This window comes from Coloeus monedula, assembly GCF_965178545.1.
Source record: "Coloeus monedula genome assembly, chromosome: 9".
In the NCBI taxonomy this organism is placed as follows: Eukaryota; Metazoa; Chordata; class Aves; order Passeriformes; family Corvidae; genus Coloeus; species Coloeus monedula.
In genome coordinates this window covers 19,900,707-19,918,382 of record NC_138789.1, presented here as the reverse complement: position 1 = coordinate 19,918,382, position 17,676 = coordinate 19,900,707, and the positions used below count along the sequence as shown (strand labels likewise).

At 38.3% G+C, this 17,676-nt stretch overlaps 1 protein-coding gene across 1 annotated transcript in view; it reads right to left on the bottom strand.

Annotated features, from left to right (window-relative positions):
- Nucleotides 1-4,377: 4,377 nt before the first annotated feature.
- The window catches only part of ADGRL4 (adhesion G protein-coupled receptor L4), a 73,484-nt gene continuing 60,185 nt past the window's right edge, over nucleotides 4,378-17,676 (bottom strand). The window contains exons 14-16 of the mRNA XM_082286936.1: nucleotides 8,246-8,337; nucleotides 6,509-6,677; nucleotides 4,378-6,066 (exon numbers count right to left, since the gene is read on the bottom strand). Coding sequence (XP_082143062.1) covers nucleotides 6,004-6,066; nucleotides 6,509-6,677; nucleotides 8,246-8,337 — 324 coding nt within the window. The 3' untranslated portion in view covers nucleotides 4,378-6,003. The remainder of the gene's footprint in view (nucleotides 6,067-6,508; nucleotides 6,678-8,245; nucleotides 8,338-17,676) is intronic.

Sequence of the window (17,676 nt, the reverse complement as noted above, 5' to 3'; positions counted from 1 at the left end):
TGTTTTCCTATTGCAGCACTGATATCCCTTGCTCACTCCAAAGCCAAATACCACACTCCAGCCTTCTCAGCTGTGCTGGTGGCTTAGACTGGAAGGCAACTGAAGGTCAGCTGTGGGTGCTGGGTGCATTCCAGAGGGGAGGTCTCTGGGTAGGCGTGTCCTCATCAGTACCTGCCAGGGGAGGATGGACACCTGGTCCTGCCCCATTCATTTGGACAGAGAGTGTATGCACCACTGCTTCTGAGAACAAGGCATCAAACCCCAGAGTCTTTAGGAGTTGTATTATAGGTATTAAGTGTCGATTGTGATGAAGACAAAGCAGACCTGAGCATCAGAAGAGAGATTATCCTTCAGTAGGACAGGCCTTGTAATTTCAGTGAGGATATACTTGTCTTTTTTTCTGCTTCAATGCGACCCACCTGCCAGAGAGGAGTACAAGCTGCCTCTCCCTTAGCTGGCATCTATATTAAATTTGTTACAGCTGATACTCACCTCATTTAGGGCCTAACCCCTTGACAACAGAAGCCGTGACTTGTGCACAGGATTTTGATGAGTCCTACCTGGGTATTTGCAATTGGTATTTCTGCAGCTCTCTTACACAGTGAGGAGCATATTTTCAGCTTAAGGATTGTGACCCAATCTTTCATCTTGAGCATAAATGAGCTCATACTAACACACCTAAGGTGGGTATTTGTAAGTGGAGGGAAAAAGCCCACATATATTAAGTGACAGACAAAATTAAAAATGTCTGAGGAGTGGTAAGAAAAACAACTTGAAGTTCACAAAAAAAAAAAAAAAGAAAAGGCTCATAAGCATCATGGAATGAAAAACAGCTAAATGAATTCCACTACTGATAATGAGCAGGAAGCCCAGTGCTTGGGATCGTGAGTTTATGCAAATCTGTTATTACTGCAAATTGGCATCCTAAGACCCTGATCATACAACACTTGCACATATGCTTAACTTTATGCACATGAGCAGCCTCATTAACGCCAAAGACTTAGTCGTGCATAAAACTGAGCAAATACATGAGTGTTTGTAAGACTGGGATTTAAACACAAGGGAGAGAAAACAAATTTACTGTATCATCAACAATTATTTCTGAAACCCAACAGAAGCCAAGGTGATGCCAGAAGTCTGCATAGTGCAGAAACATTCAAAGAGAGAGAGGAAAGGGATTTTGAAGATTGTTGCCTTTAACTCAATCCATTAGACTAAATAATGGTGGGCCAGGCATAGGAGAAAAATGTCCCTGCCCAGATTAAAATAGAACTTATTTTAACAAAGTAAACTGGATTGTCTCTTAAAAACATGGTTTTCAAACTTAGTTATTATAAAGAACAACAGTTTATAATCAACTTGGATTCAGCAAAATTATTCAGCAGTGTCTCACAAAAGTCTTACAAAATTAATTTAAATGGCATTAGGTTTATGGGGATTCAGAGCTGACTGCAGCATTTATATAAATAGTTACAATAAATACAAAGGCTTACATTGGAGGGAGGTGCCTATTGCACTGCACTGAAGACTGATGGTCAGTCTTGGAGCTAGTTTTAATTAGAATATTCGGCAATGCTTCGGGAAACAGAGGAGCTCCCCTATGTTATGAAATTTGATGAAAATACAATTTTTCCTTGGGAATCCAGAAGAGTAAATACAATAAAATTTGAGTACTTACCAGCAAGACAAGAAAAAACCAAAAAGCTGTAAAACAACATCTGTAGAAGTAAAGCTTCTTCCAATTTTAAAGGGATAGTTCTGGAAAAGGAATTCTGGGAAAAGTGCAACCCTGCATTGGGAAGATGTAAAATAAGGCCTCTACAAAACGTAATTGTTATCATAAATAGAATCAGTTTATGTTTATGTTTCATCTTAATTTCAGTGTGCTTTTTAAGCATTTTTTTTGTTCCACTTGGAAAAAAAGAGTTCATTCTCAACAGTCAGTTTTACTGTTACTTTTTGTTGGGTATGGATTTTTTTTCATACTTTCTGTTCTTCTGACCCAGTAGGATTGCTGCTGTCAATATTGCTGTGTAGCAGTAAAGCTGATGGAATTATTGTACTTCATATGAGTCACATCTTGCAGCTTGTTTTGAAACAGCAGTTCCAGGGCCTCCAGGTTCCATGTGTGGCCATGGATCTGACTCCTGGCAACGTCTGGATATGTCAAGGGCTCTTGCCTCTCCTTAAGGTTGTTCAGGCAGGTTGTCATGGAAATACAGGGTTTAAAAACAGCAGTCCCGTCCTTCTGTGACTGCATCTCCGTGGACAGGCTGCCCACAGCAATGGCCGTGAGGGCTGAGCTGGCAGGGAGCCAGGCAACTTGTGAAAATGCTTCAGCACATTTGCACTTGACAATTTGGTTGTGTTTAAATGGACTATCAGTGCATTGATGATCAGCTGTTTTCAAGTCTGCATCCATCTTAAAGGCTTAATTTTATATAAAAATTGCATGGGGGGTGCCTTTGGTGAGGTGGCATCGTCACTCCTGTAATCTCACAGCACAGCACTGAATGTATGAGAATAAAGGGAAGAGAGTGACACAGGCTGGAGCAGGTTGTTGGCCGGGCCCTCCTCCTACCACCTCTTTTCCCAGAGGAAAGAAAGTTTTAATTTTCTTCATGGGTTTTGACTTTTTTATCTCATCTCCACAGATTTCAAAGAAGGAGGTAGGGCTTCTCCTGGGATTAACTAGCACATTGCAAGAGTGTGATTATGAACTGGGCTTTAAGGAACTATTATGATAAAGATATAAAAAGTGATATTATTGATGAGAAAAGTGATGCTGTAGGTGTAGCAGCTGGAGGAATCAGCCCTGAAAATATTTGTTCTGCTTCACATAATCATGTGCAGAGTTGTTTTATATGTGTGGTCAGCAAGGTGCACAAGTCTCCAAATTCCTGGCTTCAGAGCATCACCATGTTCTGAGTTGAAGGTCTGTGACAACAGGAGGCTAGAGAAAAGTCTGAGATAAATTTGCACTGTATTTATCTTGTTTTAAATGACTACCTGCTTCATTCCATAGGTAAACAGATGATCTGTTTATTAGCACAGCTTCAGCAGACTGAACCTCCCGAAGGCTATGGTGATAATATTGCAGTTTCTTTGAAATACAACTCTAATTCTTTGAGGGAATATTTATTTCAGAATGGACGAGTCTTTACCTTATTTGTTGTATTCTGAAGTACACCTTGAAATGCAACACTGAACACGTGTTTCTGTTTGGTTTAATGGAAAAAATTTCATCAGGCATTTACTTTCAGAGTGAAACCATAACATTTTACTTTTTATCTCGCTGGTCAATCCCTGATGTTTTTACTTTTTTATTTTTCCTGTTGGCCCCACTGGACATGTCATATGCCTCCAAAAAGTGTGTAATCTTAAAAAGTGTTGAACAGAATTCTTAGTTTTCAAACCAGTCAGCTAGTTTATCTGATAATTAGATTACATTAATTTACTTTTGGAAAAACAGTTTGCATAGCACTTGAGTGCAAGTTTGCATAACAAAATTGTAACTAATGCCTGATTATTATTTTTCTGATTTGATACCATAGAGTCCTAGAACAATCAAGGATGGAAGGGATCTCAGAGGGTCATCTCATCCACCTTCCTGCTCAAGGCAGGGTCAGGTATGAGATCAGGTTGCTGGGAACTTTATCCAGTCTTAAAAACCTCCAAAGATTTTGACACAACCACACAAGATCTCTGGGCAACCCTTTCCAATACTTGACTGTCCTCATAGTGAAAAGGTTTTTCCTCACATCTTGCTGAAACCTCTCTTTTTCAATTTAAGTCCAATGTCTCTCCTCACTCTGCTGGGTTGGGGCTTGTGTAACTAAGGGCTGTGACAAATAAACGCTTTAATTTCTTGTCAGTACATCTGCATGCACTAGGAAGGACAATTGCAATATCCTTCAGGGTCTGAGGCAGGGAATCTAAAAAAAAAATTCTGCTCTTTATGTGCTGTTTTAAAAGATGAAAACTCATCCTTGCATGTAAGGAAAACAGAGTTTCAATGAAGATCTGACCCAGAGACAGTAGAGCAGTATTCCTATAAAAGATGCTCTTTCATTACAAAGACTATTGTAAGCTAAACATTTATGATATATTTTCTTTCCAAGGAAATTTTTTCAATCTCCCTGAGCATGCTGAAGTCATTATATAGTTACTAGAGATGCTTTGTCCAGATCAGCTTACTATAGGTTACAGTTCTGCAGGAGATTAAAAATGATGGGCTGGTAGATATCCTTCTAAAAATACTCTTTTAAGTAATATGTATCTGCATGTCCCAACCTTAGAACAAAATATACAACAGCAAAGGAAATACAGCAAATAATTGAGGGCAAATGATATGTAACAATGAGAACTTTTACCACTGTATTTATTTAAATGAATGGAAATGTCAAAATGTGGAAGCAAAGCACTCCAGTTTATTCACATATTTTACATTCAAAAGATCAGGAGATTTCTTTAGTATTTTTTTGAAAAATAGACTCTTCTTTTTTCAAAAAACTTGACAGAGCCATGGAATACTTAATGAAGCCTGTCATTGCAGTGCATACAATGAAAACCTTGTGTACATGGAAAAAAGATAAAAACCAAAGTTGACCATTACTAAAACCAGATTTCCTGTAATATAAATAAAATTCAGAATAGTGCTTTATTTTAACAGACAACACAACAGTGGGATTTATTAACAACTACATATTTACAGTGTCTCACTGGTAAAAATACTGGGCTTCATCTGAGATCCTAGACACTTCCTGAGAAAGCAACATGGACAGGAGATTGCTCAGCACTTCACACAATTTAGGTGCTAAAAGGGTGAAATTAAAGCATATTTTTCAAATAAGTCAGACGCCATAGGTGGAATGGTTGATGCAATGTGTTTATGCTCTGCCAAACTTGCACCTCGATCCTCCCTTTGATTTCAGTAGTTCTGTACATACTCCTAAGGTTAAGTGCAGGATTATTTAAAACCCAGGAGCCTCAGAGGAAGACAACTGCTTGACTCAGTAGAGTCAAGAGTAGAGAAAACTGTTGTAATTGCAATTTTACACAATGTAGAGGCAAATTACCTTGAATTCAAATCTGTATCCTTCTGTGTGGGTGATTCCTATCATTTTAATTTGGTCTTACAAGGCCTGGATTCCAAGTATCTCTATGAAGTGACAAACCTGTGAAAGCATCTTCTTCCCACAGCCTCCAAAATCATAGTGCCAGTTAAGCAGATCTCAGTCTTTTTGGCAATTAAATAAAACAAGAACCAGATCTGTTTCAAAGTATTCACAAAATAATCTTTCAGTAATAAAATGACTGTCCCACCATTCTTGTATCAGATCTGACCTCAGCTCTTTAGATCTAAACAATTCTTTAGAAGTTATAAAAATAAAGGATTGATTAATATACAAATATATATTTCAGAGTGATAAGAGAATAATATTAAACAAATCCCTTTTTTAATCTACTTTAAATTAAAAGAAATGTTTTCAAAAGACTAGTCTGAAGCAGATCTTTATCTATTGGCTCTTTAATGGAACCCATTCCCTGCAGATGGTCACATACAACTTAATGTAAGAAGTTCATTACTACAAAAGGATGGTGAACATGTTTCCACTAGCAAAGCACTTCATAAAATCTGCTGTGCCAGTTGGTTCTTGGTATCTTGCTTTCAAGAACTGCAGATATTTTTAATATTAGAAACAAAACCTCAGTCACAAAGTCTTGAGGTTCTTTAGAAATTTGCTGCTTTCCCTTTTCTTTATTAATATTTGTTTTGCAATGATCCAGTTTGTTTTGTATACTGTTTTTATACAGAATAAAATAGATGTTCTGCACAAATGCACATGTATGTACAAAACCAGTAATTCAGCTAAGAGGTATGCCTGCTCACTGGGTCATTTCATACTTTCACAATACCGTATTTTGCAGTATTATCCATAACAATAGCATGTAGGTTGCTTCCTTCTTCTGCTGAGATGCTTTTGGGTGTTTTCGTTCCCTTTATCTCAAGCAGCCGAAACAGCAAGGAACATTTTTGAACAATCTGTAATACTCCTCCTGAATCTGAAATAAAAAGATTGAATGTAATTATGAAATAGATTTATTGATAGATCTATATGTATTTGAATTCATTTGGTACTGCTCCCGTCACTAGATGTTTAAGGTGGGGCTGAATTTTTCTTTAGGACAGAACACTGAAGAAAGTATCATCCAAGGGTAGTGTGGGTGAATCTTGCTGCTAGTTGAAAAGACTGGAAGGAAATTTTATTACACACATTGTATTATTTCATCAGGTTAATGACACTATAACCAGTTTTACAGTTAAAAAGCCCCATTTTTCCATGTTTCATGCCTCAGTTTCAAAACTGGAGGTAATATGTGAGAACACAAAAGCTGGAAAGTGGTTCTGCCACCACTGAAGGCAAAATCTCAATTTCAGGGCTGGGCACCTGACTGTGTAGGGTCATGAGACTGAGTCATTTCCCACAAGAAGTAGGACACTTACCTTCCTAGACAATACACAAAGAAATATGAAGATGAACATCCCCTGGAAGGCATTGAAGATTGTAAAAAGATAGGCAGTAACCACGGATCCCTGGACCACATGGAGGACCCCGAAAATCCAGGTAGCTCCAAGGAGAAACAGGAGAGCAAGGGCACCTCGGGCACAGGATCTAGACAGGAAGAAAACGTTGTGACCAACATGCAGGCACATGCTATTCCCCTTTCTTCTCCACTTTGGGTGGTGAATGCTGCCTTGGAAAGTTTTTCAGAGCTTCAAAGGCCTGAGAAGTGCAAATGCAAGGACTGCTCTTCAGGGTGTGCTGTAGCACTTTAGCATGAACAAACTCACATAATCACTATGGAAGAGCAAAGGAGTAAAACTGGAGGGCCTTAAAACACTGGCTTCTTTAATCTTCAAATATGTTTTCTCTAGTGTACTGCAGCACCATATGATTTGATTTAAATCTACTGTTAGTGTAATTCCCCAAGGAAAAACATATGTCTGTTATGAAGCATTCCCCCAATTTTCCTCCTCCCCCTTATCTTCCTCAAAAAAATAACCCAGAAAAATGTTCAGTATGCTCTTAGGTCAGTGCATGTGCATGACATTAAAGGATTCCCAGGCTGCCTCTCAGGTTCACTGCAGAGGATGGTGCCAGTTGTAAAATCAGATTCTTTTAAAATTCTTTCTCTTAAAAAAACCCCAAGAAATTGTTTTTAGAGCACAAGTACTCTCAAATAGTTCCTGGTTCAGCATATTGATGCACTAAAATTGTAGGAACTGATGGGCTAAAATTTTTTCCAAGATGCTGTAGAGCACTGTACACAGACTTGAGCAAATTACAGCATGTTGTCTTGGAAATGAAGCCACTGATTACTTTCTTATTCATTCTCAGCTCAGTCATTGCAGGACTTCCTTTGTACAGCAGAAATTTTTAGTACTGTTCCCCTGAAAATGAATAATTTTCAACTTCATTAGAAACAGGTCACCACATGAAGCTATGAAAGGTGAGGAATAAGAGAAAGTAATCAATCAAACAATTGCTAAATCCTGACTATAAATCTAGTTCAATGCATTGAAACTGCAGGAGTGTTCCTAAGCAACACAAACAGTAAGTTGTTTTCAATGTTCCCTGTAGTACACTTCAGCTTTTCCTGCACAAACGGTTTTCAAGGTCCCTATAAATCAGTTTTAAAGAGAGTGAGTTGATGGAAAAATCATAGCAGCATGCAAAGTGAAATCCTGGAGAGAATCTGCTCCATCCCCCCAGTGCCACAGAAACACAACGTCCTACTGCAGACTTTTCCCAAGCAACACGAATGCCTCCAATCTCTTATCACTGAATTACTTGTTACTTCAAGGCAAATATTTTGGTCCCATTTCAGGAGTAAGTTTTGAAATCTGTTTTGGCTTGCATAGAGGCTGTGGAAAATACTTAAGAAAAAAGGACAATCTCTTCTTTAACTTTGCCATCAGCCTTCACCCTCTGGTTGATATGGCCCACTTGTTTTCCTTGTACACCTCTCACACACACCCCAGCATACAAGGTATTGCTCAATGGGAATAATGATTGCAAAATTTATGTCCAAATATAGGTAAGGGTAATAACAGAAAAAAAAAATCTTTATTTTTATACAAATCTCCAGAGATTAAACAGTTATTTTTGAATAGTCACTATCATCTCTGTTGGTATTTAAACCTACAGAAGGTAGAATTTGTATTGAATGGCAAACTTACCTTATATTTTCATAACAACTGACTTCTGGCTTTAACATTGCAGTGTGTCGAAATACTTTATAAATAATCACTCCAAAAGCCAACAAATTAACCTGAGGGGAGCAAAGAAAGGAATTTTTAGTTCAAACCAGGATACTCTTGAATGCCAATAACTGTTAAACATTTAAATGAAACAAGTCAGATAGAATTTCTGGGTGTCTGAAACTTACGGAATCCCGTGCCAGGAGGGAAAAAACCCACCCTGTTCTGATTCACTTCTATTAAAAAATATGAGCCCTGAAATAAACACTGATCAAACAGGGATGTAACCCTACCTTATCTCAACAGTATCACTACCAACAGTCTGCAAATGTTTATTGATTTTATCGGTAAATCTCTTTGATTTCCTGCTGAGATTATTTTTCCTAAGTAGAGATGGAGGAACGGAAAGGAAAGGAATGAAAAGGAAAAGGAAAGGGAAAGGGAAAGAATTAAAAAAATGGAAAGGGAAATGGAGAAACTGCTGAAAAACCCTGTACCCTATGGGTTTTCTGTTGTACTGTATCATGTTGATCTTGAAACGTGTGTCTTTTGTTGCTGCATAACATTAATAACATCATTCGTTATGAGGACTTTGGGGTGTGAAGACTTTCAAGTGACACAAAAATCCTAGAGGCTTACACAAATAATTAAAAAAAATCTAGCTTTTGTTGAAAGGCTCCTTGCTGCATATTCTCTCTTATATTTTATGGTTTTTCATCACAGATGAATAATTTTGGTATTTTTTTCCTTGATTTTTGTAAAATGGCATTGCTTTATTTGGGTTTGAAACAAAGAAAAGTGACTAAAAGAAGCAGTTTTGCAAATGATGCTCAATTGTGGTTCTGATCCTCTCTTTGCTTGGCTAGGCTTCACTGATCTTTCATTTAAATTTATACTGCATTCCTTTAAAAATGTGGATGGTTGCTTTCTTACTTTGTAGCATTTAACATCAGAATCTATTTAAAATGTCAGTGAATGTACTAAATTTTAGCTCTGTGTCATTCAGGTACTGTTTGTAAACTTTCGGTTGTGATCCCTTGGTCAGTTCCTGCGGGCTTCCAGCTGTAGAATGAATAGAATTAATGCCTTCCCCAAGCTGTTTCTCCAGAAAGACTGTATGGTTTTTCCCCTGCTTCTTTTTATTTAAAAAAACCAAACCAAACACAAAATCCAAACCAAATTTAAAAAAAAAAAAATCTCTGAAATGAAAACCAAAAGCTGTTGGAGCACAGCATCACTTGAAAAGGAATAATTTTCATTTGTTAACACTCATTAGGTATGTCCTTAGAACATTTTTGTTGTGTCAAGGGGGGAGTATCTGATATTAAAGCAGGCTCTGCTTTAATTAGCTGCATGCTCATAGTTTAATGAAGCATAATATATTTACAATTTGATAAGGACAGGAGATAGAGCTGATTAGCAGTTTAGGGAATTAGTCCTTCATTGAATACCTTGTACTAGTGCTGATCGTGAGAGCTATTCTGAAGCTCCTTATATTTAAAATTGTAATCTATGATATCTCCTAAACCAGCAATTTTTCAAAGTTAATTATAAGTCAGTCAGCAGTTGTGGATAATTATATGCAGACTTACTTTTTATTTTATATTTGTTGGTGAGTAATATATCAAATAAGTTTATGCACACACTTTAATCTGCATAACCCAGCTAATGTACTTATTAATTTGAAAAAAGGTAGCGGGAAATGTGATCAAAGTACCGTGAGCATGGAGTGCACACTGCTACTTCTTCAGAAACTGCATTGGAGATGGCAGCACAAACCATGCAGCCAACCTTCCTCTGTGCCAGCCCCTCAGTAGGATTACTAATGTCAGTGAGCACCTTCCTATTGCCAGAAATAGGTTCTGTGAGAAGCTCTATGGGCCAACCCCCCCTTACTCACAATAACAGCTGCAGAACTGGCAAGGCTTTGCTGAGCAAGGATGGCGCGGGCAGCAGGCTCCATTTCTCCTTGTCCCAGTGGAGCTCCTTTACACAAATACTATTTGCACTGTCCGTTGCACAGGATAATAGGATTTGGCCTTCTGCATTAAAGTAATACCCATTAACTATGATCTTTTCATTCAGCAGCCCATTCTAATGGGAATAATCTGTATGTATCAGGGGAACGGGAGAGGTTAACACTGGCTTCTCAGAGTCAGCTGCCAGAACACAATTACTGTACAATATGTCTCAGGTAGCCTCACAGGAGGTAGTGTTACAGGGTAATGAGGGTGAACTTAACTTCTGAAACACCTGCTCATTTCCAAGATTTATAAAATCTTAAGTCAGTCTTTGCCCCATTTTGAAGCACTCCATTAATAAAAAAATTTCTATAGCGAAGCAAAAGTGCATAGTCTGGCTTTACACAATGCTTCAACCAAAGCTGGAAGCCTCTGGAACAGCATTTTGTCCTTTGAGGGGGATGAAATGGATAAAAACAAAGTATTAGTAACTATCTTGAGACATGGAAGTGAAGCAAAACTTGCAGGAAAACAACAGCATGAATTCATGGGTAAATCCCGGAGAAAAAACCAGCTAATGTAAACAACGTGTCAAGTGTGGCCTTTGGAGAAAAATTCCAAAAGGAATCCCGAAAGGTATCCTAAAATTGATGCATTCTGCTTCAACCTGATACTCTGCATGTTCTTTGCTATGAACGTACCAATGGCCTCAACTATTTCTGGGAAACGGAAAGTAAAAAGTTCATGTTGGATGGCAGGACTGAGTTAGGAACACTAATAAGTTGGATTTATTAGGACTAAAGAGGAAATAGAACTGATATCCCCAAAGAGCCATATGTGTTCCAGCAAATGGTATGGGAAGTCAAATCACTTAAAATGCCTGGCCAAAGATACAAACATTTAAGACATTTGAATTTGTATCCAAAACTGAGTTTCAAATGAGCAGAAATGGAGGTGGTAGGCTGTAAAAGTAATCTAAAATATAGATGTACACAAGAAATCCTGGATCAAACAGAGGGGCTTCTGGATGAGAGACACTGAAACATCTAAAAAGTTTTAACAGCTACTTACAGCCAAATATTGTTTTATTCTTGCTTTAGTTGTAATCATGTGTTTTCATTTTTGTAATTAAACCACGGTCTTAAGATCTTGTTGAATAAACCTTCAATGATATTATAATTAAGACTGCCTTAAGGTGACAGGCAAGGTGAATGAGAATGAAATGGCAAACATAAGGCATGCTGTCTCCGGAGAGGGAGCAAGCTGGAGCAGAGCAGGATGTGCAGGCAGCTGTGAAGCCGAGCTCAGGACAGGCTCTGCACAGGGCTGGGAAGGGCCAGCCTGGGGACGAGTTACCTGAATAATGAGCAGAGTTACACTGCAGCTTGGGGCAAACCCAGAGCGTGAAATGCTGCGGCATGGCCACAGTTTTATCAAGTGAATAACGATGTTACAGTGTGACACAGCAAGTTCTGGTGCCTTTGTTTTCAGTGCTATTACATGGCTGAGCAGTCAGAGAAACTGCTGCATGTCCTGAGAGGGGCTTCTCGGCAAGTCTAATAGACTAGAGGGGAATTGCATTGATTCCAAGCCCTGAACGGAATAATTTTTTGTATTTTATTTATTTAACAAACCACCCCAAACTGCTATTGGGCAAACAGTGCACTGAGTCCTCACCATTTTACAAAGGAAACCTCTGACTTTCTCCCCACCAGCCCAATTCTCTGAAGTGCTGAGCATCCTCAACCCTGCCTCCTCTGCAATTCAGTGGGAATCATGTTTCACTCATCGTTGCTCAGGTGCACTACAGGACTAATTTTAATAATTAATCTATTCCTTTTTTTTTTTTTTTTTTTTTTTTTTTTTTAAGTGGTTAATCAAAGTCAAGGACTGATACAGAAAAAGCCTCCACTCACAACATCTTCAGGGAATCAAGTCTCCTTAAAGATATTTGTAAAAGTATTTTTAGCCTTCTTAAATTCTTGAAATGTTGTGGTATATTTATGAACAAATGAAAAACTTAAAATATATTTCTGTGAAATAGACATTGAATAAGAGCAATTATTAGGATGCCATGAAATCAGGACTCTGCAGGTATGGGCAACTACATTTATGTAGCTGTATAACTCTGGATAATCTCTGAGGAGACACAAATCTGCATGAACTGAGTTTTATTGTACACCCGAGATGGAGTTTAGAGAAAGGATGGTAAGTGTTTGGTACATCTCTCTCTGGGAGATCACATATGAAAAGGGTCAGAAGGATTTAAGGTTTTGGAGTGGCTTCTGGCCCCATTAAGCCAATATGCAGAACTCCAGTTAAATAGTAAAACTCCCACTGCCATCAGGATTGTCAAAACTTTATCACTACACACCACAGAGAATGGCAATCCCAAGGGATTCACAGGCAACAGTGGACACTGGTGCAGGTTTTGCTCTGCAGATTAGCACTTAGATGTGTCATGGATGCACACTGTAGTATAGAGCAGGACAGTGAAATTGCCCTGCAGCTGTTTTGGGGATCTCCATGGTACAGTTCCCATGTTCAGAATTGTGATGTTGGTGGGTTAGGTCCAGCAGGCACACAAGGAAGAGTTCAGAGCTATCTGGAGTGGTACAAGTCCTAGGACCAGATCTGACCCACAGCATTGCTCTTGATAATTTCCTCTTGTAGGAGAGAAAAAGTAATTGAGAATTCAAAGAAATTTCCTGGTGCTCTCCTAATCATCTTGTCAACAATAAGGAGGCTTTGCCAAAGGAATTAGCCTGGGGAGCTCTGTTCAACCAATCATATGTGTTTTAGAATAAGATGGGAAAAGCAGTGTGTGGAGTTAACCTACCTTCACCTACATCTTGGATGGCTCTGGAAATCTGTTTGCAGATTTCCATCCCTCCCTCTCTGTCCCTACTGCCATGGTTACCTGAACAGGTCCTTCTGTAAGGAAGGAAAGCTGGGCATGGGCAGAGCAAGACACTGCTGCTCTGGCTTCTACTCCTCCCAGGTCTGGGACTGCCCCAGCAGAGAGCACTGAGGAACAATCTCATCTATTGTCTAAGCAAATTACGAACTTCTCTGCTGATTGTTAACTGTATTTTGGAAAGTTAGTAATAATATAAAAATGAGCATATAGGTCCTAAAATCCTAAGTGTTCCAGGCTGCTGGAGTTCTGCTAATGGCACAATGCCTAGCAACTGCTATATTAAAAATAGGTCCTTAGTTCCAGTCTTAAAGGTGCGCATTTGACATACTGGAAGAGTAACATAGTGTTCTGCCCTCAAGTAAATATCATGTTAGTGCTTCACACTGCATGGGACTCCCTCTGTGTAGATACAGAATGATAGTTATTGTTAGTTGAACACTGAATAGGATGAACTACACAAAATTTAATAAAACTTGCAAATAAAAATATTTGCACTCAAGTTGAAGAGCTGTAATTTCTTTCGTAATTAATTACAATTAAATTATAAGACACTGAGTGAAGTGATCTATCATCATTTTGCCCCATCAAGATAGCTGACAGCTGTCAAATTTGACAACTAAGGTGTCTTTTTTCCTTCTCCTCCCGCCCTGCTTCCTTTTTTAAAGCAAGACAAAGAGCACTTGAAAGCTCAGAGGGGAATGGTGTGTCTTTCATGGCGGTAGCTCAGTTAGCACCTGGACTTCTGGTGAAATGAAATGGATCAGGACAGGGCATTCAAAAAAATTTTGTCTAATACCTTTTTTCTTGAAAAATGTCAGTTCATTAGCACTAAAAGACATTTACTGTTTTAGACTATGTTTTCACCAGGAAACGCTTCCTGACTAGGATAGCTTTTCTGAATAAAACCAGAAAGGACACTCCTGAACAATGAAAATCCCCGTGGACAGTGCATTTGTATAGGATGTTGGAGACATGGGGCACAGTTTTCTGTTTTCCTTAATATTCAGACTAGGCTATGACCCTTGGTTTCTCCAGGCTCTGAATTCTCTCCATTCCCTGCTACTGATGGATCTATTCCATGCCATATAAATAATTAAATATTCACTGGAGCAGAGAGTCCTGGATTTCCCTCACCCCCCAGTTCCTCATCCAGGAATTATCTAAAGACAGTTTTGTTTTTTAAACACTGCTGTAATTGTTTAATACGAGACTGAGGTTTTGAGGCTATTTCCAATACACATTATTTATAGAATGAAAAAGGAATTGGTAATTTCATGTAGGATATCTTTGCTCAAAAGATACACCCCAGCCTTTCAAAAGTTATTAAAACATTTCAAATACCAGCCTTTAAAGGCTCTCTAGTGTTACAAAGAAGAGAAGGTATAAGAAAGAGGTAGCTAATTCTAAAGACTCAGACATACTAGTTCTGATTCAGTCTGAGCACTTTACATTCAAACTTCAAAAATGAAACCCCCAAATCATTCCCTTTTCCTTTCTTAGTCTCTGGCTCAATAATTGATGAAACCATCTATATGCTGATGTCAGATCTCACAAAAAAGAATGAGAAAATTTCTCCTGCTGCTCTCTTAGGCATATACTTGAATTTTTTACATATATCATATTGAATTTGGTTCTTTCAAAAAATGTCTGAAGTTCAGAGCAGCTGTATCTGTATCAGTCTGTACAATGACCCTCATTATGAGCGTTTGAATTAATGAGCTTGTGATGGTCTGAGTTCTGCCACAGAGAGCAATACATTTCTGTCTTTCTGGCTGGATGGCTAATGGCTGGGTAAAATGACAACATTCAGTGGGTCATCATTATTTCAGTCAGGGGAGAACGGAATTAAGCTATTAACAATACAACAGTTTAAGCTTCAAAGTGAAAATGTATGCTATATTAATTGCATAAAATTGGACACAAGCTGGCAGTCAAACAGTCAGGGTTTGTCTCCTGACTGATTTATCTCATTACCATGTCCCCAGTGAATATATCTTCTTGAATGCTTTAAGTATACAACAGCAGTCTTATCTGGGAGTAGGAAATGGAATAAAAACATTAATGAACCCCCTTTAGGCTGTATTTTTGGGAAATATTTTCCATTATTCAGGGGTAGAATCTTATAGTTCTAAGATTTTAATGATTTCCCTTGTTTTAAAAGTTAAAACACAGCCAAATGGGTTTATTTCAAATCCTGACTCAGGAAATAAAAAATGTTCACATAGGATTGCTTTTTATTTATGAATACTTCAAAGGTTTCCTTTGCATACTTCAAGCTATAGATTTAGACTCAATTAAGTGTTTCCTTTATGTCACTTTATATCACTTAAAAGAAGATGTAAATAAATAAATAAATGAGGTTTCTATGCTTTTCATGAGGGTAAACAGCTTTGCAGACTTACGGATTCAGTGTTGTTTCTTACTGGATTGCAAAACTAAACACATTATTTACCCTCAGTTCTGCAGCCAAGGGCAGGAAGAATGAACCGATTGATCTGCACCTGACCTCAGCCAGAATTATTAGCCCAATTAGATCCAGTGGTAGGACTGGGGTCTATTCTGCTTGCAGTGTGAATAATTACTAGGTTTACTCTTCTCCTTTTCCAAGAAGCTTTTGGGAAGGTGTGTTGGGAATGACATAAATCAGGCTGTTTAATGAACTGATTCAAAGTGCATCAAAAAGTTCAGACTACACATTGTTCCTGTCCTATGGTTTCTTTGCATAGATGGAAACCTTTCTTAGGGTGCATCTGGAGCCTTATACAGGAGCCCTGCAGAAGGAGTTTTGCATGGCAAAGAGGAGTGAAATAGTTGAATATTATCTTTTAGCACAACTAGCTTCAGTGAATGGATGAGCTACCTGGAAGGAGAAAGTATCAGGAGCATGACTGAGATGTCAAGTCTGAGAACAAGCCGTATTTGCCATTTTGGAGGCATGAATACTTGGCAGAAAGATATCCATACCTTCCATTATTTGCCAAATCCTCTTGAGGATTTGGCTTTTTGCTTTTTCAGAAATATCCACAATTCTGCTGTGGACATGGTCGCAAAATCCCATGGTGTGATTTATTCAAAACCACAAAAGCTTCTTTCAGTGACCAAGTGAGATTTCCAAGCAAAGTATTCCTGTGCAATTACTACTGTGAATTTAAATTCGCCTCTCTAAATGGCTGTCAGGGATGAATCAAAAGGGCAGTAGAATAGTGGAAGAAAATCTGATTCGAGTGAGAACATATGTCATGTGGATGAAGTCACTACGTAATTGCTAAGAAAGTCCAAAAGACATAATCAGTCCATGATTACTACCTAAAGCAAACCTATGTTGTCCTTTCAATGAACAATTTAGGGTAAGCATATATGTTTATAGTAAATGTGCTTGTAACAAGGAAATGTACATAATCACCAAGAAGATATTAAACAATTTAAAAACCCTAAAAATAAAAAACAAAAACCCCAACCTATTTCAGTCAGTTGTGTGGCTTTCCTGAAAAAAACATCCATAGAAGCTGATTATACATGGATCCATTAAAGGAATGGGCACTGTTTATCTTCCTAGAATTGAAGGAGGATGTGTGAGACATTAATCTGCACTGAGCTGTGGAACACCTCAGGAAATCTGCACAGCCAGCTGGCACATGCAGGTGTTCTCCCTCTTTCCCCTGACATCCACCTGTGCTCCCTCACCTGCTGTTTCTGCTTGGTTCACTCTGGGTGACAGAGGACATGCTTGAGTTTCAAGTCTAATGTCCTTTCAGTGACTGAAAGGGAGAACTTAATATACTTTTTATTACAGAACTACTAAGTTGTTTTTTTTTTAAAAAAAACCACTTTTATTTAGAACATCCTTCAAGGACCCTTCAGCCTTGTGTGATGAATTTGTTACTCTGCAATAACATAGGATCTAGTAATTTTCACGTTGTAGACTAATGGCCACACCCTCTTTTTTCAAAGTATTTCCAGGGACCTTAGAATTGGAGCTTTAATGGCAGAGAAAAGGAAGATAAAACCTTAATTCATGTGAAAGCTCTGGTCTTGCTGAGAAATTACATCTGTTGAGTATGGCAATATGGAAGCTATGGCTTGGAGATTTAAGCTGATCCTGTCCACTGAACAGGGCAAGTATTTTGTGACTCAGTTATTATTTAGCACAGCAGGTATTGTTGTTGCTGAACAGCACTGTGCTTTGAACTAATCTGTTTCAAGCAAAGTTGCAGGCTCAGTCTTTAATGCCGCTATATAATTAATTCTCTCCACTTTATCCACTATGGCGTAAGAAATGCCATGGAGACACCTTCAACTGAAGCCACAGAGGGGCTAATGAAAAGGGGACTATTACTCTTTAATAAAGAATAATAAAGGCATTTCTAGTCCCTGTAGGAATTTATTTCCACTAAAAAGGCAGACTGAGGAATAACAGTAGATGTAAAAAATTGTTTAAAACAGCTATTTTCTGAAAAACGTACAGTAGATGGTAGAGTATATCTTTCACATCTATCTAAGAAGCATAACTAAGCATTTGCTTAGTTATA